The sequence below is a fragment of the Zophobas morio genome, unplaced genomic scaffold (assembly GCF_036711695.1).
Source record: "Zophobas morio isolate AGI-343-1 ecotype UQ-CSIRO unplaced genomic scaffold, CSIRO_AGI_Zmor_V1 ptg000023l, whole genome shotgun sequence".
In the NCBI taxonomy this organism is placed as follows: Eukaryota; Metazoa; Arthropoda; class Insecta; order Coleoptera; family Tenebrionidae; genus Zophobas; species Zophobas morio.
In genome coordinates this window covers 6,351,157-6,368,643 of record NW_026972128.1, presented here as the reverse complement: position 1 = coordinate 6,368,643, position 17,487 = coordinate 6,351,157, and the positions used below count along the sequence as shown (strand labels likewise).

Genomic DNA, 17,487 nt, shown 5'->3' with positions numbered 1-17,487 from the left:
ATTGTCAGCTACAAATTTGTTAGTGTCATATCATAGGTGGATTTTTTATAAAGTTCTTGATTCAGAATTTTGAGTATTAAATAAATGTTAGTTACAAGAAAATTTTGCACCGCAGTTCGGCCACGGATTAGAAATGCACCGCAATTCAGGCAGGCTGAAAAACTGTCATAGTCACAGGAACTGTTTAAGGGTGGCGTCTGGTTCGGTTTCGCCCAATACTAAATACATTGAAAACATCGTCGTAGTTTCCGGAATTGCATTTTTAAAATACTGAAACCTCCAACCAAGTCAGAATCTAAGTAAACCTGCATTCTGCTACCGCATCACAGCTCGTTTAATGCCGATTTCTCGTTTCAATAAATTTTGACTTTTCGCGAGTTATTTACCTCAGTCGTGGATTTTTTAATATTATAAATGGTATCAAAAGAAAGCTGACACTTTTCCCCAGGGGACCTCCTATCTCAGAATGCAAAAAACTTCAGCACTTCGTCAAAAAATGCATCAATGTGCCGGTTAAAATGTGATGTAAAAGTTGTTCAACTTTATAATTTTTTTTTGTAAAAACTGCATACTAGATATGAATATAAATATGGAGATCCCCTGGACTGAAGTTTGTTAATTCGAAATATAATTTTTTTAAAGCGATATATCTCATATTTTTAAAATGCAACTCCGGAAACCGCGACGATGTTTTCAATGTATTTAGTATAGGGCTAAACCGAACCAGACGCCAGCCTTAAGGAAATTTCGGAACGCGGTTAAATCGAAACAAAAAATAGTATTAAAATCATATGTCACACTAAATGGGTCATTAGTTCTCCTAAAAAGTTCTAATTTCTCTAGAAATATATCAATCTCCATCTGAAATCCTATATAAAAAAAAAAACAAAAAAAAGCAAGGGACAACAGAAGTGTGAATGTAAATACCCTCATCATATAAACGTGTAACTTGACAGAAATATGATGAAAGAGAATAATTTTCTATTACAGTGGCCATCAGCTGATCTTTTCTCAGTCAGTACTTACTGAGATAAAATATTTTGAATAGTCTCATTTTATTGCAAAAATAAATTTGCTTGCAGAATTTTGTCCCTAATACACAGTGTATATTTAAATGAATTATCAAATTTTCAGTTTTCTTCTTCACATTTTCCGGTAAAAATATTTTTAAATTGACATCGGTAGTATTAAATCATCAATAATGTTTGTAATTTTCCTTTCCACGGCTAAGCAAATTTGGATTGGCACCCACGACAACCCGTGTTGTTATTTCAGCTCCGAAATCGCCAATTTGACAAAATGGGGAAACGAAGAGTTAACGTTTAATTTATTAAATACAACCGTGGCCACAAATTACCGGGAGCAGTTAGCGTCACGTGCCCTACATGCAATCCCCCAGCTTTTTCCGCGCTTTTCTTGTATTTATAGGACAGTTTTGCAAATTTCGTTGTTTGGAGTGACGCATCTCTTGGCAGCTCCTTCATGTGATTAAGTCCAATATTTATACCCCCGTGTGGATGTCAGATGCGTCGTTATAAATAGTGTGTCTCGGATTATGTCCCTCGTCCGACTTGTGCGTTTCGAAATGTCTTTTAGAGCTCTCGTCAACGCCAACATCTCAATAAAAATCACCATTACAACTTTATAGAAACCATTAGCGGTTTTACGAATGCTGCGTTGAAGGATTAGATTACTTTCAAATAAACGCTTTGCATCTATTTACATTCAAAAAGGATATCGTTAACCATCGGATCGCATGTAAATCCCTCCACCGGATGGAAAAGGGGCCGAAGGTGGATTAGCGCAAGAAAGACGCCTTTTAATTGATCCGAAATTCGGTTCTTAGGATGGATGCGGTTTCTGGCATTGGTCTAGTGGTCGGGCGGGAAAAAAGTCGGTAAGCCGGAGCCGCGTATCAAATTCCGGCATTTTTTCGTGCACCAAGCCGATATTAATTTCTTTCCATTAATACCACATTGAGCTCGTTTTTGTCGAACGAAACGTTTCCAACCATGCCTACAACGACGCCGAGAGCTCGAGGAATTCGAATCTCGAGTTTCTAGTGGCATGTGGTTGGAGATTTCAAGGTTGCCTGAGAAAGACTCTTTTCACTATTCAGCCGGGGGTTGGTGTGCCGTTTTGAAGGTTCACTGCACTCTCTCCACCCTCCTGCAGCCAGGATTTCTCAGAAACACATCTGTCCCAACTTAAAAATACCAGAACCGAAACGTATAGACACAGATTTTTCAAAACTACCAAGATTAGCAAGGTTTTAGTTTTATGGCCTTTTAAGACCGTTGAACGTCGTAAATTATTCTCGAGTGCCGTATAAATTTTTCACCTGAAGACGACGACCAAAAAAATAAACGATATGACCGAGGCGACAATAAAAAATGTTAAATCGGATACATTAAAACGGATCTATTACGTAACTTGCTCTGATGAATTAAGCCCATTAAACATACTAATTAAATGTGAATTTGTTATGCGTTCGCTTTTATTAGACCAATTTGTTATTAATTAAATAAAAAGCCCATTTAATTAACGGACGCCAATGATTTCGTCCAAGACAAATTGTTGTTGTATTATATCTGCACTCGTATATCCGATGGGTCTATTTATCACGGCCTGAATGCATTAAGCCAACAAGAATTTTAAGAAACAGAAATCCAGAACGTGTACACACCTCGTCATCAACCGTAATTTCTTTTATTGAAGAAAACACGTAATTGTAGCCCACGCTTGTGTTCCGACATTACTCAAACCTAATGACTACCACATTACCGAAAATCACCCATAACAACAATGATATTGTCAACTGGTTTAACGACTGTTGTGTCGAGTTATGGAGAAGTTAAAACCAGAAATTCTAGGAGTTAACGCAACGTCAAACAATGAGGACAATGAATCTAAAACGTCATTTTGGCAGCTAAAAAGTCAAAAATTCTTTGCGTCGTGGGCTGGTTGAGTCCGGGCCTGTTCGTATCTCTATTGAATTAATTATAAAAGTCGTTATTTTTTTTCGCCAACTTGATCTGGAAACAGATACAAGGCAAATTAAATTTGAAACGAACACCGACTTCCTTGAATAAATAACTCTGCGAGAAAACTGAGAGATTGCTAAAATCTTTTACACAATTTTGAGATATTCAGGAGCAAATTTATTTGTTTTTTGGGCTGAAAATGTATTTTTATTGCAAAATCCTGAAATGGGAAATTTAAGTCGTACAATATCACAGATAACAGTTTGAAGAGATTCTTCGGTACCTTCAATCAATATTTTTTTTATTGAGTACCTACTTCTCTACATGTTCATTACTTGCAGCATAAAGGTCACAGTGTATTACATTACAACGAAGTAAAACTTTTCATTGATTTATGAACTTTCCAAGTATTAAACAGTATGTTTCACGACCTTAAAAAAATACAACTATAATTGACAACTTTTGATGTATTGCGGGTTGTCTAACTTTACATACACTTACAAAAAAAAAGATTACAGAATATTAATATAGTCACAAATGTTTGCAACGATATGGTACCAAAAAAAAATGCATTGGACATCTATTTGTACACAAAGCGACTGAAATCTGAAGTGCCACACTTTAATAAATAAAAATTTCTCAAAAGTGGAGGTCACAAACTCACCATTAATGAATTTAAAGAATGAATAAAATATGTAAAGAGTCATACTGTTGCAATCTAAACTTGGCCTACAAACACGTCGTGAATAAATGTTGCAGTTTTGCAGTGTGGGTTTCTTTTATATTAGAAAAAAGGTAAATCACATAAATGCATTGCTCCTGAATCGTGACCATCATTTCAAGATCAATTATTAAAACTTACAGTGTGTCCATTTACATCATACTGTACACTGGAAGGAAAAAAACAATATCTACACATATTTTTAGAAAATCAATTTTGTATCATTTAATTCGTAGTTATCCTTCCACAAGCACTTCTGTTAATTCCAACTACACACACTTGATATTAATTAACACTGAAATCATAAGATCTTCCATAATTTTGTTTGCAAGTGTAACTCGTCTAAACTAATGTACTATAAATTAAGCAAGAAATTCCGTAGTCCGGCCAATTAAAGTAGTTGGTGTTAATTGTATTGTAATGTAGCGCATACATTCTGGTCTTCTTCAGCAGCAATGAGATATCGGCAAACAAATTTCGTTCCGCGTAATTAACATCTGCTTCGTGTCTTCACTTCTTCGCATCGTTTTTGGTGCGTTAAATGACATTTTACAACATTGAATTGTTGAGTGTTGATGTGGATGATTTATTTATTTTATTCCATACAATGGTTTTGAAAGCGAACGTTGATTGGTTTCGTAATGTTAATTAAATTAGTGAATTGTGAGCGATAATGAAGGAAACTGTAGTGGGCACGTCGAGAGCCGAGTTATGACTTCGATCTTTTGCAATTCTACTTTTTCGAAGTACTTGAATTTACGTTTTCCCAGCATGTTTAATACGGTGCTATAAAAGGTCCAACGTGGAAAGTAAATTAGAAGCGTTATGCATTAACGGAACATGTTGAAGTGCTTTCGTTTGCTTATCGCCGCCAAGGATCTAAACAACTCCAGCTATTATCTAATGAAGCTACCTGCCATTTTATTATCACTTGTACTTATCACCGGCCTCCGTACGCACATTATTACGCATTAAGGTATTATGTTTGCCGGTAATATCCCGGAGCTCCCTTTGTTGTTGTAACTTTTGGCGAGAGATCGACAAGAACCCTTTTGCGGTCCCATAAACAAATCGACCAATGATAAATAATAATGGTGCAGCACCGTGCGCATTATCTCGTGAATCACTTAGGCAGACCCTTCGAAGGGCGCTCAAGAAGGCTGGGGAGACCATAACCATTACGGGCTCGTTTTACGCCGCTTTCACGATCCGAGCGTACATTTTACGCAACGAAACGCCGTTTGATGTTACTTTTACGTTTGCGCTAATTTTTTTCCCAGTTTAATCGACCCCTATCCGGCAATGATGGGATTTTGACTTTATAATTAGGGCCACCCCAGCTCCGTCTCTGGTTTTGTTTGTACGCACCCGTCGGATAAATCGGAGGGTATGAATTTGAATGTGTACGCTTTAACGAATTATAATGGAGGAATAAATAAATACAGTTAGGCAAATTTACACTTTCAGCTGCTAAACCGGGGGGAAGAAGGGTCTGCTTCCTGTTACATGCAAGGGGGAAAGGCCAGCTTCCATCCTTGGGGCTCTCACACCGGCCGTTTACTTTTTTCAAGATTTTATGGCAAAATTATGGGGCTACTTTCACAGATTTACATGAAGACCAAGTTTTGGCGTCTCGTACCCAAATTCAAACGATTTTTGAAACAAAATTCGTCTTGGGTTTCTTCAACAATTTCAAAAGAACAAAGACAAATTTAATAAATAATAGCTTCTAGCAAAAAACTGCTTTGGGAGACCAACCAACCTTCGTAAGAGCAAAATGAGAGAGGTCCAAATACCGGTTTGATATAGCCTTTCTTGATTAAGTCAACCCCACCTTCCCTTGGCAAAGTCCAGTCCGCCAAATTGTGAACACTGACTTCTTGTTTTTGAAAATGTTTGTTGAAAGATCTCAAGATTATAATAATCATGATTTACAACGCTTTTCTGCTTTTGAGTTACCTGTCCCAAAGGATCAAGGGTTTTTCAACGGACGTCTTTGACCAAGCCGATCTGATTCGTAGAACCTTTGTTTCTTTCAAGCCCGCAATCGGAGAGAAAGCCAGTGTTGTAAATCATAATTACCATAATCCTAAGCGGTTTATTGGTGGCTTCCAATAAATACGTTTGGACACAGAAAGCTATTTGACGGACTCTATTTTACAAGCTGCTTTGCCAATCCTGACCCGGAGAGACCTAGGGAACTGCAACATTTTTCCTTTTTTCATCTTTTTCTTCAATTTTGGTGAATATTTTTTGAGGTATATTTAAAAATCAATATCTCAATCATGTATGGAAATTTCGGAACCCAGTTTTCACCACTGTTTCCATCTCACAAAACCCAATAAATTGTTGGAAAAACCTTGTCAAAAAAATTTTTCCCCGGCAAACTTGCACTTAATGGTAACTACAATACTAAAACTTCCACTTTAATAAAAACTGCGATGTTCATTTGGTTGAGCATGTTTACCACACGACAAGTAATGAAATTTGATCATTTTATGACGGGCCCCCACATCCTACCCCCGATTTCTACTTTCTCATTCAGCAATTACAAAATAACACATAAACAGCCGAACAATTCCATGGTTGTTGTGGTAAAGACAAAAAGTTTTAAGCCATTAAGTGTGTTTACATTATACGAGAGCACATTTGTGAGTGTTTTAAAGACTAAACAAACCGAATTAAACGCTGGGGCCTCCACGGCATTATTTATCTACGCGAAATGCTTCCGTGTCCAAAAGAATATCGTTGGCACGGTCTCAACAGAGTCGAACTGGCGAAATTTATACTACATGAAAACATCACACTACGTCTTCTACAAAATTACGCCCGAGAAGAATATTTCAGCGTTTGTAAACGTTACCAAACAAAATTGCCACGTCAAGATGCACTTTATTCGAAATTACTCAACCCGAACCGTTACAAGACGATCACAACAGTCTTTGAGTTTCTGTCGGATTGATAAAAACACATGTGCGGCAATCCATACGGGTACCGATTATTGATGCCTGCACGCACGGTAAATTTTAATAAATAATGGTGGATGAATAATTAATCACAAAAAACCGGTATGATAATTTCTCGGCGTTTTAAGATCGACGCGAGTTTTTACGTGATTATGGAAAATAATATTTTTTTACTTGTGTCGACCGGAAGCGACTAATTTTTATATATACAAGCAAACATTTTAAAAGAGCTGGAGTATAAAAAGTGTGTTTATGAATGGGCTGGTTTATTTACGATCCGTGTACTGATAGTGGAAATGGAAAAATAAATTTAATAACAAAACGTGGTCGAATTAGTCCATGTTTGGAGTTAACACATTTGGAGATTTTAGTGTGAATAAACGCTTTTATAACATGTTTTCTCTCCATAACATGGAAATTTATTGTTTTCTATTATCAGTGATTTGTTGAACATCTTTTATATTTAGTGGTCAGCAACACTACAAGACAGTATTTTGTTTTTTACATAATTGTGGAAATTTAGAAAAGACTCCAACTACAACTCGAGCGTTTCACCATGATCTCTCTTGGCAAATTTATTAAAGCTTTGGCAAAAATTATGTATGCAGCATCATAAAATACTTACATTTATAATAATTACAGTGACACTTTAAAAGCCGCAATTTACCACAAACGCAAATATTTGATGCTACGTATGCTTGCGTACTGAAGCGGTTACTTTCCGATTTTTATGAACACTTGTTGATAGTACTGCCAACTTTACTTATTTAACAAGTTGACTATTTTTAAGTGCTTTTATAAAACCCATCGCATGGTTATATTTATACAGGGTGTCATCGAAACGCGTAAACATACATTATTTCGTTTATTTTTAACTTACGGTTGTGCAAAAATAAAATTTTTAATTTGACAGCAGCAATCAAAATTCCCAAAACTTGGCTACGGAGGAGTACAGGAACGGTTTGTTTATTAACAATAAATGAAAAAGTCGCAATAAAGCAGGATTTTAGGAATCATTTTTTGGAAATGTGAAAAACTGAGAACGAAATTTGACTTTTTGTGTTTTATTATCGTACACTATAACACAGAAAATGTTTATTTTTGTACAAAATATGTGGCAAGTATTTACAACTGAGAGCTGTCAATTACATGATTAAATGCAGAATTTATTAATCAAACTCTAGACGTACCCACAGGTATGCATAAATATAATACTAATAATACGGATAAAGTTAATTACCTATTAATAATCTCTTTTAACGCCAAAGGCTGTAACTGGTGCATATTTTAAAGCAACATCCGCTTTAGAATTAACCTAAACATTTTCAAAATTTCTATGAAATTTTGCTCCGTCGCAATAAATTAAATACAATATTATTCCCTAGAATTTGACAGAAAATTTTATAAAATAACATAATCTTGTACTTGTGGTTTACGAATCCGCCTTGATTGTTGAATTGTAGTTAAAAGTTCAAATAAAATTAATTATCTCTCACGCTTTTGACATTTTCAAAATAAATCAAAATCTTGGACTGTTTGTTAGATCATCGAACCTAGTAAGTCAAATTTCAACAGTTTTGCCAACACGTGGGAGGGTGAGGCAAGGTGAAGTCGAAGTTGACAATATTACGGTGTAAATTGGCAATACATCAATTTAATTAAACAATTAAATCACATTTCACTTTTGTTTGAAGTACATTATTATATAAAATCGACTTTGTTTTCAATTTCAAAACTCATTATTTATTCGTTTATGTATCCATTGTTCACATACTACACTGATTGCCACGCGAAAAAGTTAATTGTATATTCTTATTTTCTTGTGTGTAACTGATCCGCTTTATACGATTCCATTGGTTGAAACAAAATATATACATGAATTAATATTTATAGCGATTGGTTACATTTTGACACTTTAATTATTATTGTTTGCTAAATTGTTCAGAACCGTCATAATTAAAGAATCAAGACCAATGTTCAAGTGAATTGAAATTTAATGTAATATTTTTTCCATGCAACTACTTAAATAGCACTGTTTTCTTTTTAATAATGTATCAATATAGCCGGCACTATTACGTAATTTGCAATAACAATAAACTTAGAATGTGTCTGAACTTTCTACGATACTGAGTAGACTAAACTTTAGTACAGCACCGATTAGTAAAAAAAAAACTAAAGTAATGACATCGTCCTTGCCGTTAACCTATTTTGGCGCCATAACCGACTATGTAACACGTTGAAATTCAAATTAGTTGCTTTAACGACAAGAGTCAAGTATTCAGTTTCTTGTATTTTCTAAAGAACATTAATAATTTAGGCGTGAAAGAAACTCCATGGATAATTTTGCCATGTGCATGGGCTTGGTTGTTAATTAATGCAAAAGTTGCCCTATAATTTGAATTGAATTCAAATAGACATCGGTGAGGATAAAGTAACATTTAAATAATCTATCGATCATAATATGTAATAAATAATCTAAAATTGTAGTACGGCAGAGGAATATCGCGATGATTAAATAATATTTTTAATAATAGGTATCATATGTCATAAATATGGGAATTAGTTAGCAGCTGTAATAAATAATTTATCCACGGCGTGTTAATTCAAGACATTTTCATATCAACAACAAGCAAACTGAATAAAATTTAACGACAGCAACAAATCATGGAAAGTACGTTATTTGTTCCTATTTTCATTACCATATTCTCCTATGAATAGTAAACATGTACGCCGAACGTGAGCGATAATTAGATGAATCGTCACCATCGACTCTTCGTACATCATTCTTTGTCTGGCAGAAGAGGAGCACAATTGCCAGGTTGTTGGTAAATAAATATGTGCGTAGTGGTCTCGGCCAGCACATAAACGATTCAATGCGTGTAGTCTTATCGCTATTTCGAGTATAATATAAATTCTGGAGATGTTTTACATGTGTTTTCGTGTTTATCGAACGCGATAAGCTAATCAAACTGATAAGGCAGAGTTTGGATATCAAATGCAAATAACGAAAACACACAGCCGCAGATGGAGGCTTACCTGTTTGGAGAAGACGGCGATGTCTTCGTTGAACGACTCCGAGGAGCAGACGTCTCCTCCCGCTACTCCAGGCTCTCGGGGGGTACACGTCGCCAGCTCGCACTTTTCGAAGATGAGAGCCAGCAGGGGGAACAGCGGGTGTCTGAAACAGAAAAATGCAATGCAAACGGAGCTACGTCTTGGTGGTGAGTTCAGCGGCGTGCGATCGACACCTGAGCCGAACGGGAGTCGGAGATGGACCACCCATGTCTTTTTTAAGGCTGCACGGTATTTACTGAATTTTAACAAGCGCAGTGGGAACGGCTTGCGGGATAACTTTATCGAAAGAAAAACACTGGAGGGTTATTGCATTGCACGTCACGTACGACTCGCTTCTTATGTGCTTTTTAAATGCACTTGCTCAAAATTCGAACACGTTCAAGTAAATCATCAGAATTTATACACAACAATGTCGAAGTATCGAAGTTTGCTTTCCATTTAATTTAAAAAGATTTTCTCTTAAAATCTTGATAATTTCTATGAGATTTAACGGTGTGCAAAAACAAGGAGAAAATCAAGATGTACATAGGCTTTATAAAATGTGATGAGCATCTGTTTTCCTAATGAGGCCAACCTTGTTGGAAGAACGTGTCGGCATTTCGTGGAAGTTTTTACTTTACGATTGACACAAAGATCACTAATGGCCCTAATTTTAACTTGTTTTCTACTGTACAGTTCGTAGAATACGAAAAAACATCTGTCTGAATTAAATCTACTGTTTTAACAAACTTTAAAATCGTCGTAAAAATGGTAAACTACTAACAAATTTAAATATTCGTTTTCTGTAGAGAATTGGCGATCTCCTCCCAAACACAAACCTCCTTTAAATTTTTTATCTGCAGTTTGATAAATAATCAATACAGAAATGTTTTCGTTTGTCTGTCGTCTGTTGGTGGTTTTATTAGACGCGTAATATCCGAAATTGTTTCTTTATACTCACAAAAACAGTTGGATGACGTCACCCAAATTTTTGCTTGTCAATCCTATTACATTTATATGAAAAAATCTATATTTATGGTTTATTAATTTGCCTTTATATTGTAGAAAATCAAAGTCGAAGATTTATTATAAAATAAAATATCCAATAAAATGTACACTTGTGACGCAATGCGCACCCATACTTTCAACAATATTTATACAGGAAGTCTCAAAATTGATGCACTGATTATACCAAAACAACTTTTCTGATTTTTCGGAAATTTTGAGGGCACAGTGCTGTTTAATAACTCACTCCCATTTTTATTTTTAATCAAAAAAAGATAGTGAAATTTGCAAAATCAAATGTTTTTATAATTTTTTTTAGAACTAATAGAGCTTAACAGACTTTAGATCAAAGGAGGTCTTGGAAATTTTGGAAAGAAGTAACATTTTAATTAATATTACATTGTACATACCGAAACTGTGAGATGCAGAAAAAACAGAGACGTCAAAGGTGTGAAAATATGAACACTCGCCATATTTTGATTTCAGCAAAATTGTAAGATGAGGTCATCAATATGTGGAGGAGGAGGCATTAACGCATAAATTTTGCAACTTCAAAATTAAATTGTAAAAGGTTATACCATTTTGATTTTTCCCCAAACATTTGGACAAAAATTCAACATGCCTTCATAAACCACAAGTGCAGAATTTGCAGATGACGTCGTCAAATTATTGGTGAGGATGATTAGACAAATTTGAATAAGCGTTTTAGCATCTATAAGATATTCATAACATATATCTAAAATTTGACAACAATCGGTCCAGTAGTTCCGGAGACTATCTGCCTAATAAAAATCGACATAAACGACAGATAGACAGAAATGGGAGCCATGTTTTCGTTCAGTAGGTCATAAAACGTCGAGAAAACATTAAAATAGAATTAAATGAGGCATCAGAAACTCAAAAAAATCTTATGTCATAAACATGATGTGCCATGCAGGCTATCTGACATAAAAATTCCTGCCCACATTTCTCGAGAACGAATTGAGATGTAGAAATTCTGCGTACGCTATTGTTTTCAGCTTAAACCAGAAACTATTTTGATATGCGTCATTTCAACACTTTTAAGCAGAACTCTAAAATTTTATAGAGCAGTAATACTTACACTTCTACTATACTTGTCATTATCAAAGCATAATAAAAATCTAGTTACTCTGATTCACTATTTTCTATATTAAATTGATTTTTTTGCGTCTAGTATTACAACAATAGCAGTGGTCTTACGAATGTTTGTTCTAAAAATTGGTCTAAAGGTATTTGAACAAAACTTCCCTCGCATCTGAAGCATAGTCGAACAAATAGGTATAGCTTCTTAGAAAAATAATAAAATTTAATTTTGCGAGTTTTATTTATTTTTTATGGCAACCCCTTTAACTTAAAAAAAAGATAGTGTAGACTGTTAAAGTAAAAGATATTATTACTACATGCTTATGCTTAACTTCGATTGTTTATGTTAATACATCGAAAGACTGCGAGAATTGAGCACATAGCAAGTTTGAATATTATTTTCGGGAAGTTGTTACGTTGTTATTATGATAATTCGTGCTTTATTATTATTAAATATAGGCCAGCACAACATCACTGTATTCTCAAATTTTCTAGAAAATGGAGTGAATCGTTCTTGATTTCATCAATAAAAAAATTTCAAACTTCGTTCTTTAGTTGTTCCTTTATGCTTAAAATTATGTCGTTTACCAAGTTTTAATCTCTCGCTATTACAAGTTTTTATTAATTCAGGTAATTTTCAGTTAAATCGCTTTACCTTTTGCATCCAATTTTATACATATTTTTTTAGTATGAAAAATATAATAATATAAACATAATTAAGCCATGTTACCCCCATTAGAATTTACGCCAATTGGTCAATAAAGCTGCGCACAGCTGTATTTAAAAGCTGTAAATAGTCGGACGTATGTTTGCCATACCTAGTAATCAATAATAATTATGGTATCCTCGTTTTATAACTAAATTCTCGTTACGAAATAAAATAACGGCAAAAAAACAGACTTGTAGATAAAATAGAACAAAAATCATTTTATATGCACTGTTCTAAATTAGCGTTTACCCATCGAGCTAACAACAATGGTATTTACAGAATTTGAACAATTTCGTGTTCCAATTATAGATTCGACGGGTTTTAACATACACTACCTACAATAAAGTAAACTCTTATACCTTCATATAACAACAAAAAGCAAAACAGACCTGTATAATTCTACAACTTTATGTGAGTTGTTGTAGTAATGTAGTAACAACCGGACTCCATCATTAAAAAAGTGAATATAATTTCTTAGTTCGGTTTTTTCAGTATCTACTTAATTACAGCCTACATAATTCTGCTTTTTCTTATATTGTTTACGTATTTTATTTAATTACAACAAAATGTGAAAGTTGTATGATATTTTAAAAACACTTCATTTTCGCTTTTCAATAAATAAGGGGCTGGGAGAATTTGGGCTAATTTCTGCTAAATTAGCATTACTGAAAATATAACTTTCCTGGATTCATAGCAGTGTCTTTATTGCTCACTGACAACAAATTTATCTTAAATTATTTGCGAACTATGCACTTGACTGTCGTAAACATAATTTTAATGCGGCGGTAAAAGTTTATAATTTTGTTCTCTGCCATTAGATGGCATGTGCATTCGCTATAAAATATTGTACTGGTTCCCCACTAGTCGTGCTAGAATCGTTTACTAATACGAATTAAATTATAGATATTTATTTGATACTTTTGAACCTGTTAAACCCTGTTCTATTTAGTTAAAAAAATCTTGTTTCAAATGGTTGGTTTCTTCAAGTATAAAACTGACAAAGACTTTATTTTAATATGCACTTTCAATTTTTTTTATAAACTTGGTTGCCTCTATCTCGGAATAATTTCAAAAATAAACGTCTGGGAGTCTGGTAAACAAGGGTGCTGAAATCTTTGTTCCGTTTCCTGTGTAATAAACGCAAGCCTACAGTATAATCTTTAACAGTTAAAAAATATTATAAAATTGGATTCCTTTTTAACATAAACGTTCAAAAAAGCCCAAATTACATTTACACCAATAAAAATCCAGGGGAAATTTTTGATAAGATATGGGATTTAATAAGTTGCCCGAAGCAGTCTCAAAGTATTTAATAAAATCGAAAATGACTGCTATGTTTATATTTACTCGTAAACACTGAAGTATTGATCGTTTAATGACATATTTTACACGGTGCATATATTATCTAACTGTTTACATTTGCAATGACACGTGCTTATCACTGAGAATTTGCGAACAGTTTTAATGATAAGAAAATCTTATGAACCAAGTAGCTTATTATTTTTAAAAATGCGTTTTCGGTGTTGTGGGGATTATTTTTGGTAACTAAAACAATGTCAAAATTACAACAGGCTAGTGCATTAGTCGTTAGTAAAAATGGCGATTCTTTAAAATGCATTCAAAACGACTTCCAAGATTTATTACTTTCCCGACATGTTTGACTGACTAACATCAGATAACGTACAATGGCAGATTAAACTTGTAATTTTAAAAGAATGCTAATAATATAGAATTAGTATAAAATAGCTAATTAACTGATGATTGCATAGACAACATCTTCAATAAATCAAATTTGTTCGAATGTGAACAATACTGCGTCATACAATAATGCAATAAATGAAACAATGGCACCGAAATTTGAACGGACGATAACTTTCTTTACAAAGAAAAAATGGGAATATATAAAAAGTTCGCGAGTTTAAAAATCGAAGTTTTTGTTTTCTGCTAAAGTACAATATCGGTAAAAGCATCAATAATCGCCGGATACAAAACAGTCACGGATCACATTATATAAACGATTATGAAATAATACAGATTTAATGTAATTTTACTCACTTCCAGTCTGTTATATCAGTGTTTTATAGCATAACGCCGTCTGTTTTTGGAGTTTGGGCCTTGCTGTCAAAGGTTATCACTCCATTCTAAAAGTACGAGTGACATCAACCGAGTGTCGGAGATTTTTAATCGAAACTACGTAACGTTTAATACAAGTGATGAAATGGCAGTTTCTGGTCCATCATCCTGGGAGTGAAGACGAAAATTCGAGATAATTAACTGATTAAAGAGGATTAACAAAAAATAAACGTGTTCGGACGCCTTTTACGGAGCGCCACATAAATTAAGAATGGACAACATAATAAACCGATACTATTTACATATTGCCACGATATAAAATAATTTGTTTGTGACCTTTGTGTTTTATTTTTCTATTCGTGATAAATAACGCGGTCGTAAACTAGTACGTACAGCATAAGATCGTTTTCTAAAGTTATCAATGAATAGAGAAATTCAATCGGCCATTTGTTAATAAATAAAAGCGGCTATTAAGATAATTTTTTGTGTTTAATTGCATTGTAAACACGCAATGGAGTGACCTATTATTTTTATTTTTATTTAAAAATTATAAACCTTTAATTTGACATCGTAAATTTAATTTCATTTAATTTATTTATTTAGTTTTGGCAATTTGTTAACGATTTGATTTATTATCTACATTATTAAGCACAATTCATTCATAATTAACATGTCTAGTGCGCCGACCTGCCGCACGCCAAAAAGCATCGACGTTTCGACGATTATTCAAACCAACGGCGACCATCAGGGTGATCGATGGTTTTGCGTGAGATCTACTTTGTCAAAAACCATTAATTCCACCATTAATGGCGAATTTAGCCGACGCGGGATCGGGCGTCACACGCATTAAGCTCTATCGGAGCTTTCTCGTAAACAAAAAAACAAATAAGAGCAACCGATAATGGTCAACATAAAAATTTAGAAAACTGAATGCCAAGCAAACATCTCGAAGTTTGTTTGTGTACGAGGTTTGCCAATATGTCAAAATAAACAGATCATTCATGTCACATCAAATTTAAATTTAAAAATAGACGCGAAATATTATGTGATAGCGCGCCTGCCCATTTTAGCGTGACCACTCAATTTATTTTTACGCGTTCCAACTAATTTTCATCGCAAATAATCAAAAATGCGAAGGGCGATGATAAATACACTCGTCTGAACTCACCAATGGCCATTTATCACAAGAAAAGTGAGAGTACTAGTACGGTAACGCCATGTCGTAAACGCAAAACTGGATTTTAAAAAAGATTTTTATTGTTATTGTTATTACCACGCTGCGCAGATCTTTAGCAGAAGGACGACCACTGACTATTCAAAGAGTAAGCGGATTGTGGTATGGCGTTATATTTTAAGCTCTTGCTGATGGGACTTTTCGTGAAAATGACAAATTACCACTCATGAGTTAAAACTGTGTGTTATTTGTCAATCTTTAAACACATTCAGCTGGATAGGCCGAAGGTTTTCACCAATCGTTTTCCGGGACTTTTAACACGTTCCGTTCAAACAAAATGAAAAAAAATCGAAAAAATTACGTACAGGTAGTCAACACATTTCGGAAGAATTAGCGACATGGATATTGTTTGACGGGTGTTGTGGACATCACTTCGAACATAAGACTCCTTTAATGTACAGACAGGATAAAGGTATGCTTTCACAGACTGCCATACGAAGAGTAAGTGTCTCTCAAAAATTAGGCCAATATCTTTTATTTCAAGCTTTGCTCTCTAAGTATATTTACTGCCATCTTGGTAAAAAAATAGTCAACGAGCAACACAGGTTTGTAAAGATATCCAACTTGTGCGATTTCACTCTGTTGATTTACTTGCAAATATTATAGTGAGTGGAAAATAATATTTTTAGAATATAATAATAGAAGTAAAATATATTATTAAACCAGTGCAAGAGTGGCGTAGCACAAGGATCTAACTGAAACCCACTTATGTTCGTTATTTTGTAACTGATGTAGCCCCATATTTAACTAACTGCAAGTTAATTTTAATAATAATGAAAAAACTTTCAGAGTTTAAATAATATATTTGTAGTCACTGCTACACGTGTTTCGGTACACAGTACCGTCTTCAGGCAGAAGAGAAACTGGGGTTTTTACAGAGCTATTCCTGAATTTATACCTGATTTAACAATAGTGTTTACAAATTTATGTTAAGTAAGGGAGATTTGTTTATTTCGGTTTGGTCGTTCATTAGTGTATTTAATCTATTGTACCTATTTATTTCCAGACATTCTAACGCGTTTAATTTTGCGCCTTTATTTTCTATGTGTAAAATTTTGAATTCGTCGTTGAAATTATGCTGTTCTTGGATAAGGTAGTACGCGTACGTAGAATTTGATTTTTTATTGACAAATGCTGATGTATGTTCTTTTATCCTTTCCTCAAATTTTCTCCCTGTTTGTCCGATGTATACTAAGGGGCAGTCACTACAACTTAACATGTAAACTCCAGAATTCGATTTCTTAGGTGACTTGTCTTTACTATTAAAATTAATATGGAGTTTAAACACGTATCAGCCTCATCAATACAAACAAAAAATAACTGCAAGTTTTTGTTGTATACCGATAATCTAAAGTTTTGCATATAACTGTTATATCATGTATATGGTGAAACACTAACCAAAATTTGATCAATCACCCCCAACAACAATTTGATGACGTCGTTTCAAAGGAATCTATATTATAATTATTTAAATTGCATACAATAATATCGGATTCAGTAGTAGTATTCTACAGCCTCTGTGATGTCTGAATCCGTTTCAATTTTTCCCAAAGGTATTCAAATTTAAGCAAAAAATTTTACAGAGTACACTATGACTAATACTACCTACATTATTTTTATAGGTTATCACAAAAAAA

General features: G+C 34.1%; 1 protein-coding gene across 3 annotated transcripts in view; it reads right to left on the bottom strand.

Annotated features, from left to right (window-relative positions):
- The window catches only part of LOC135133931 (homeobox protein homothorax), a 173,875-nt gene that overhangs the window by 134,041 nt on the left and 22,347 nt on the right, over window positions 1-17,487 (bottom strand). For all 3 annotated transcript variants that reach the window (XM_064062492.1, XM_064062494.1, XM_064062493.1), the window contains one exon: window positions 9,708-9,849. In XM_064062492.1, coding sequence (XP_063918562.1) covers window positions 9,708-9,849 — 142 coding nt within the window. The remainder of the gene's footprint in view (window positions 1-9,707; window positions 9,850-17,487) is intronic.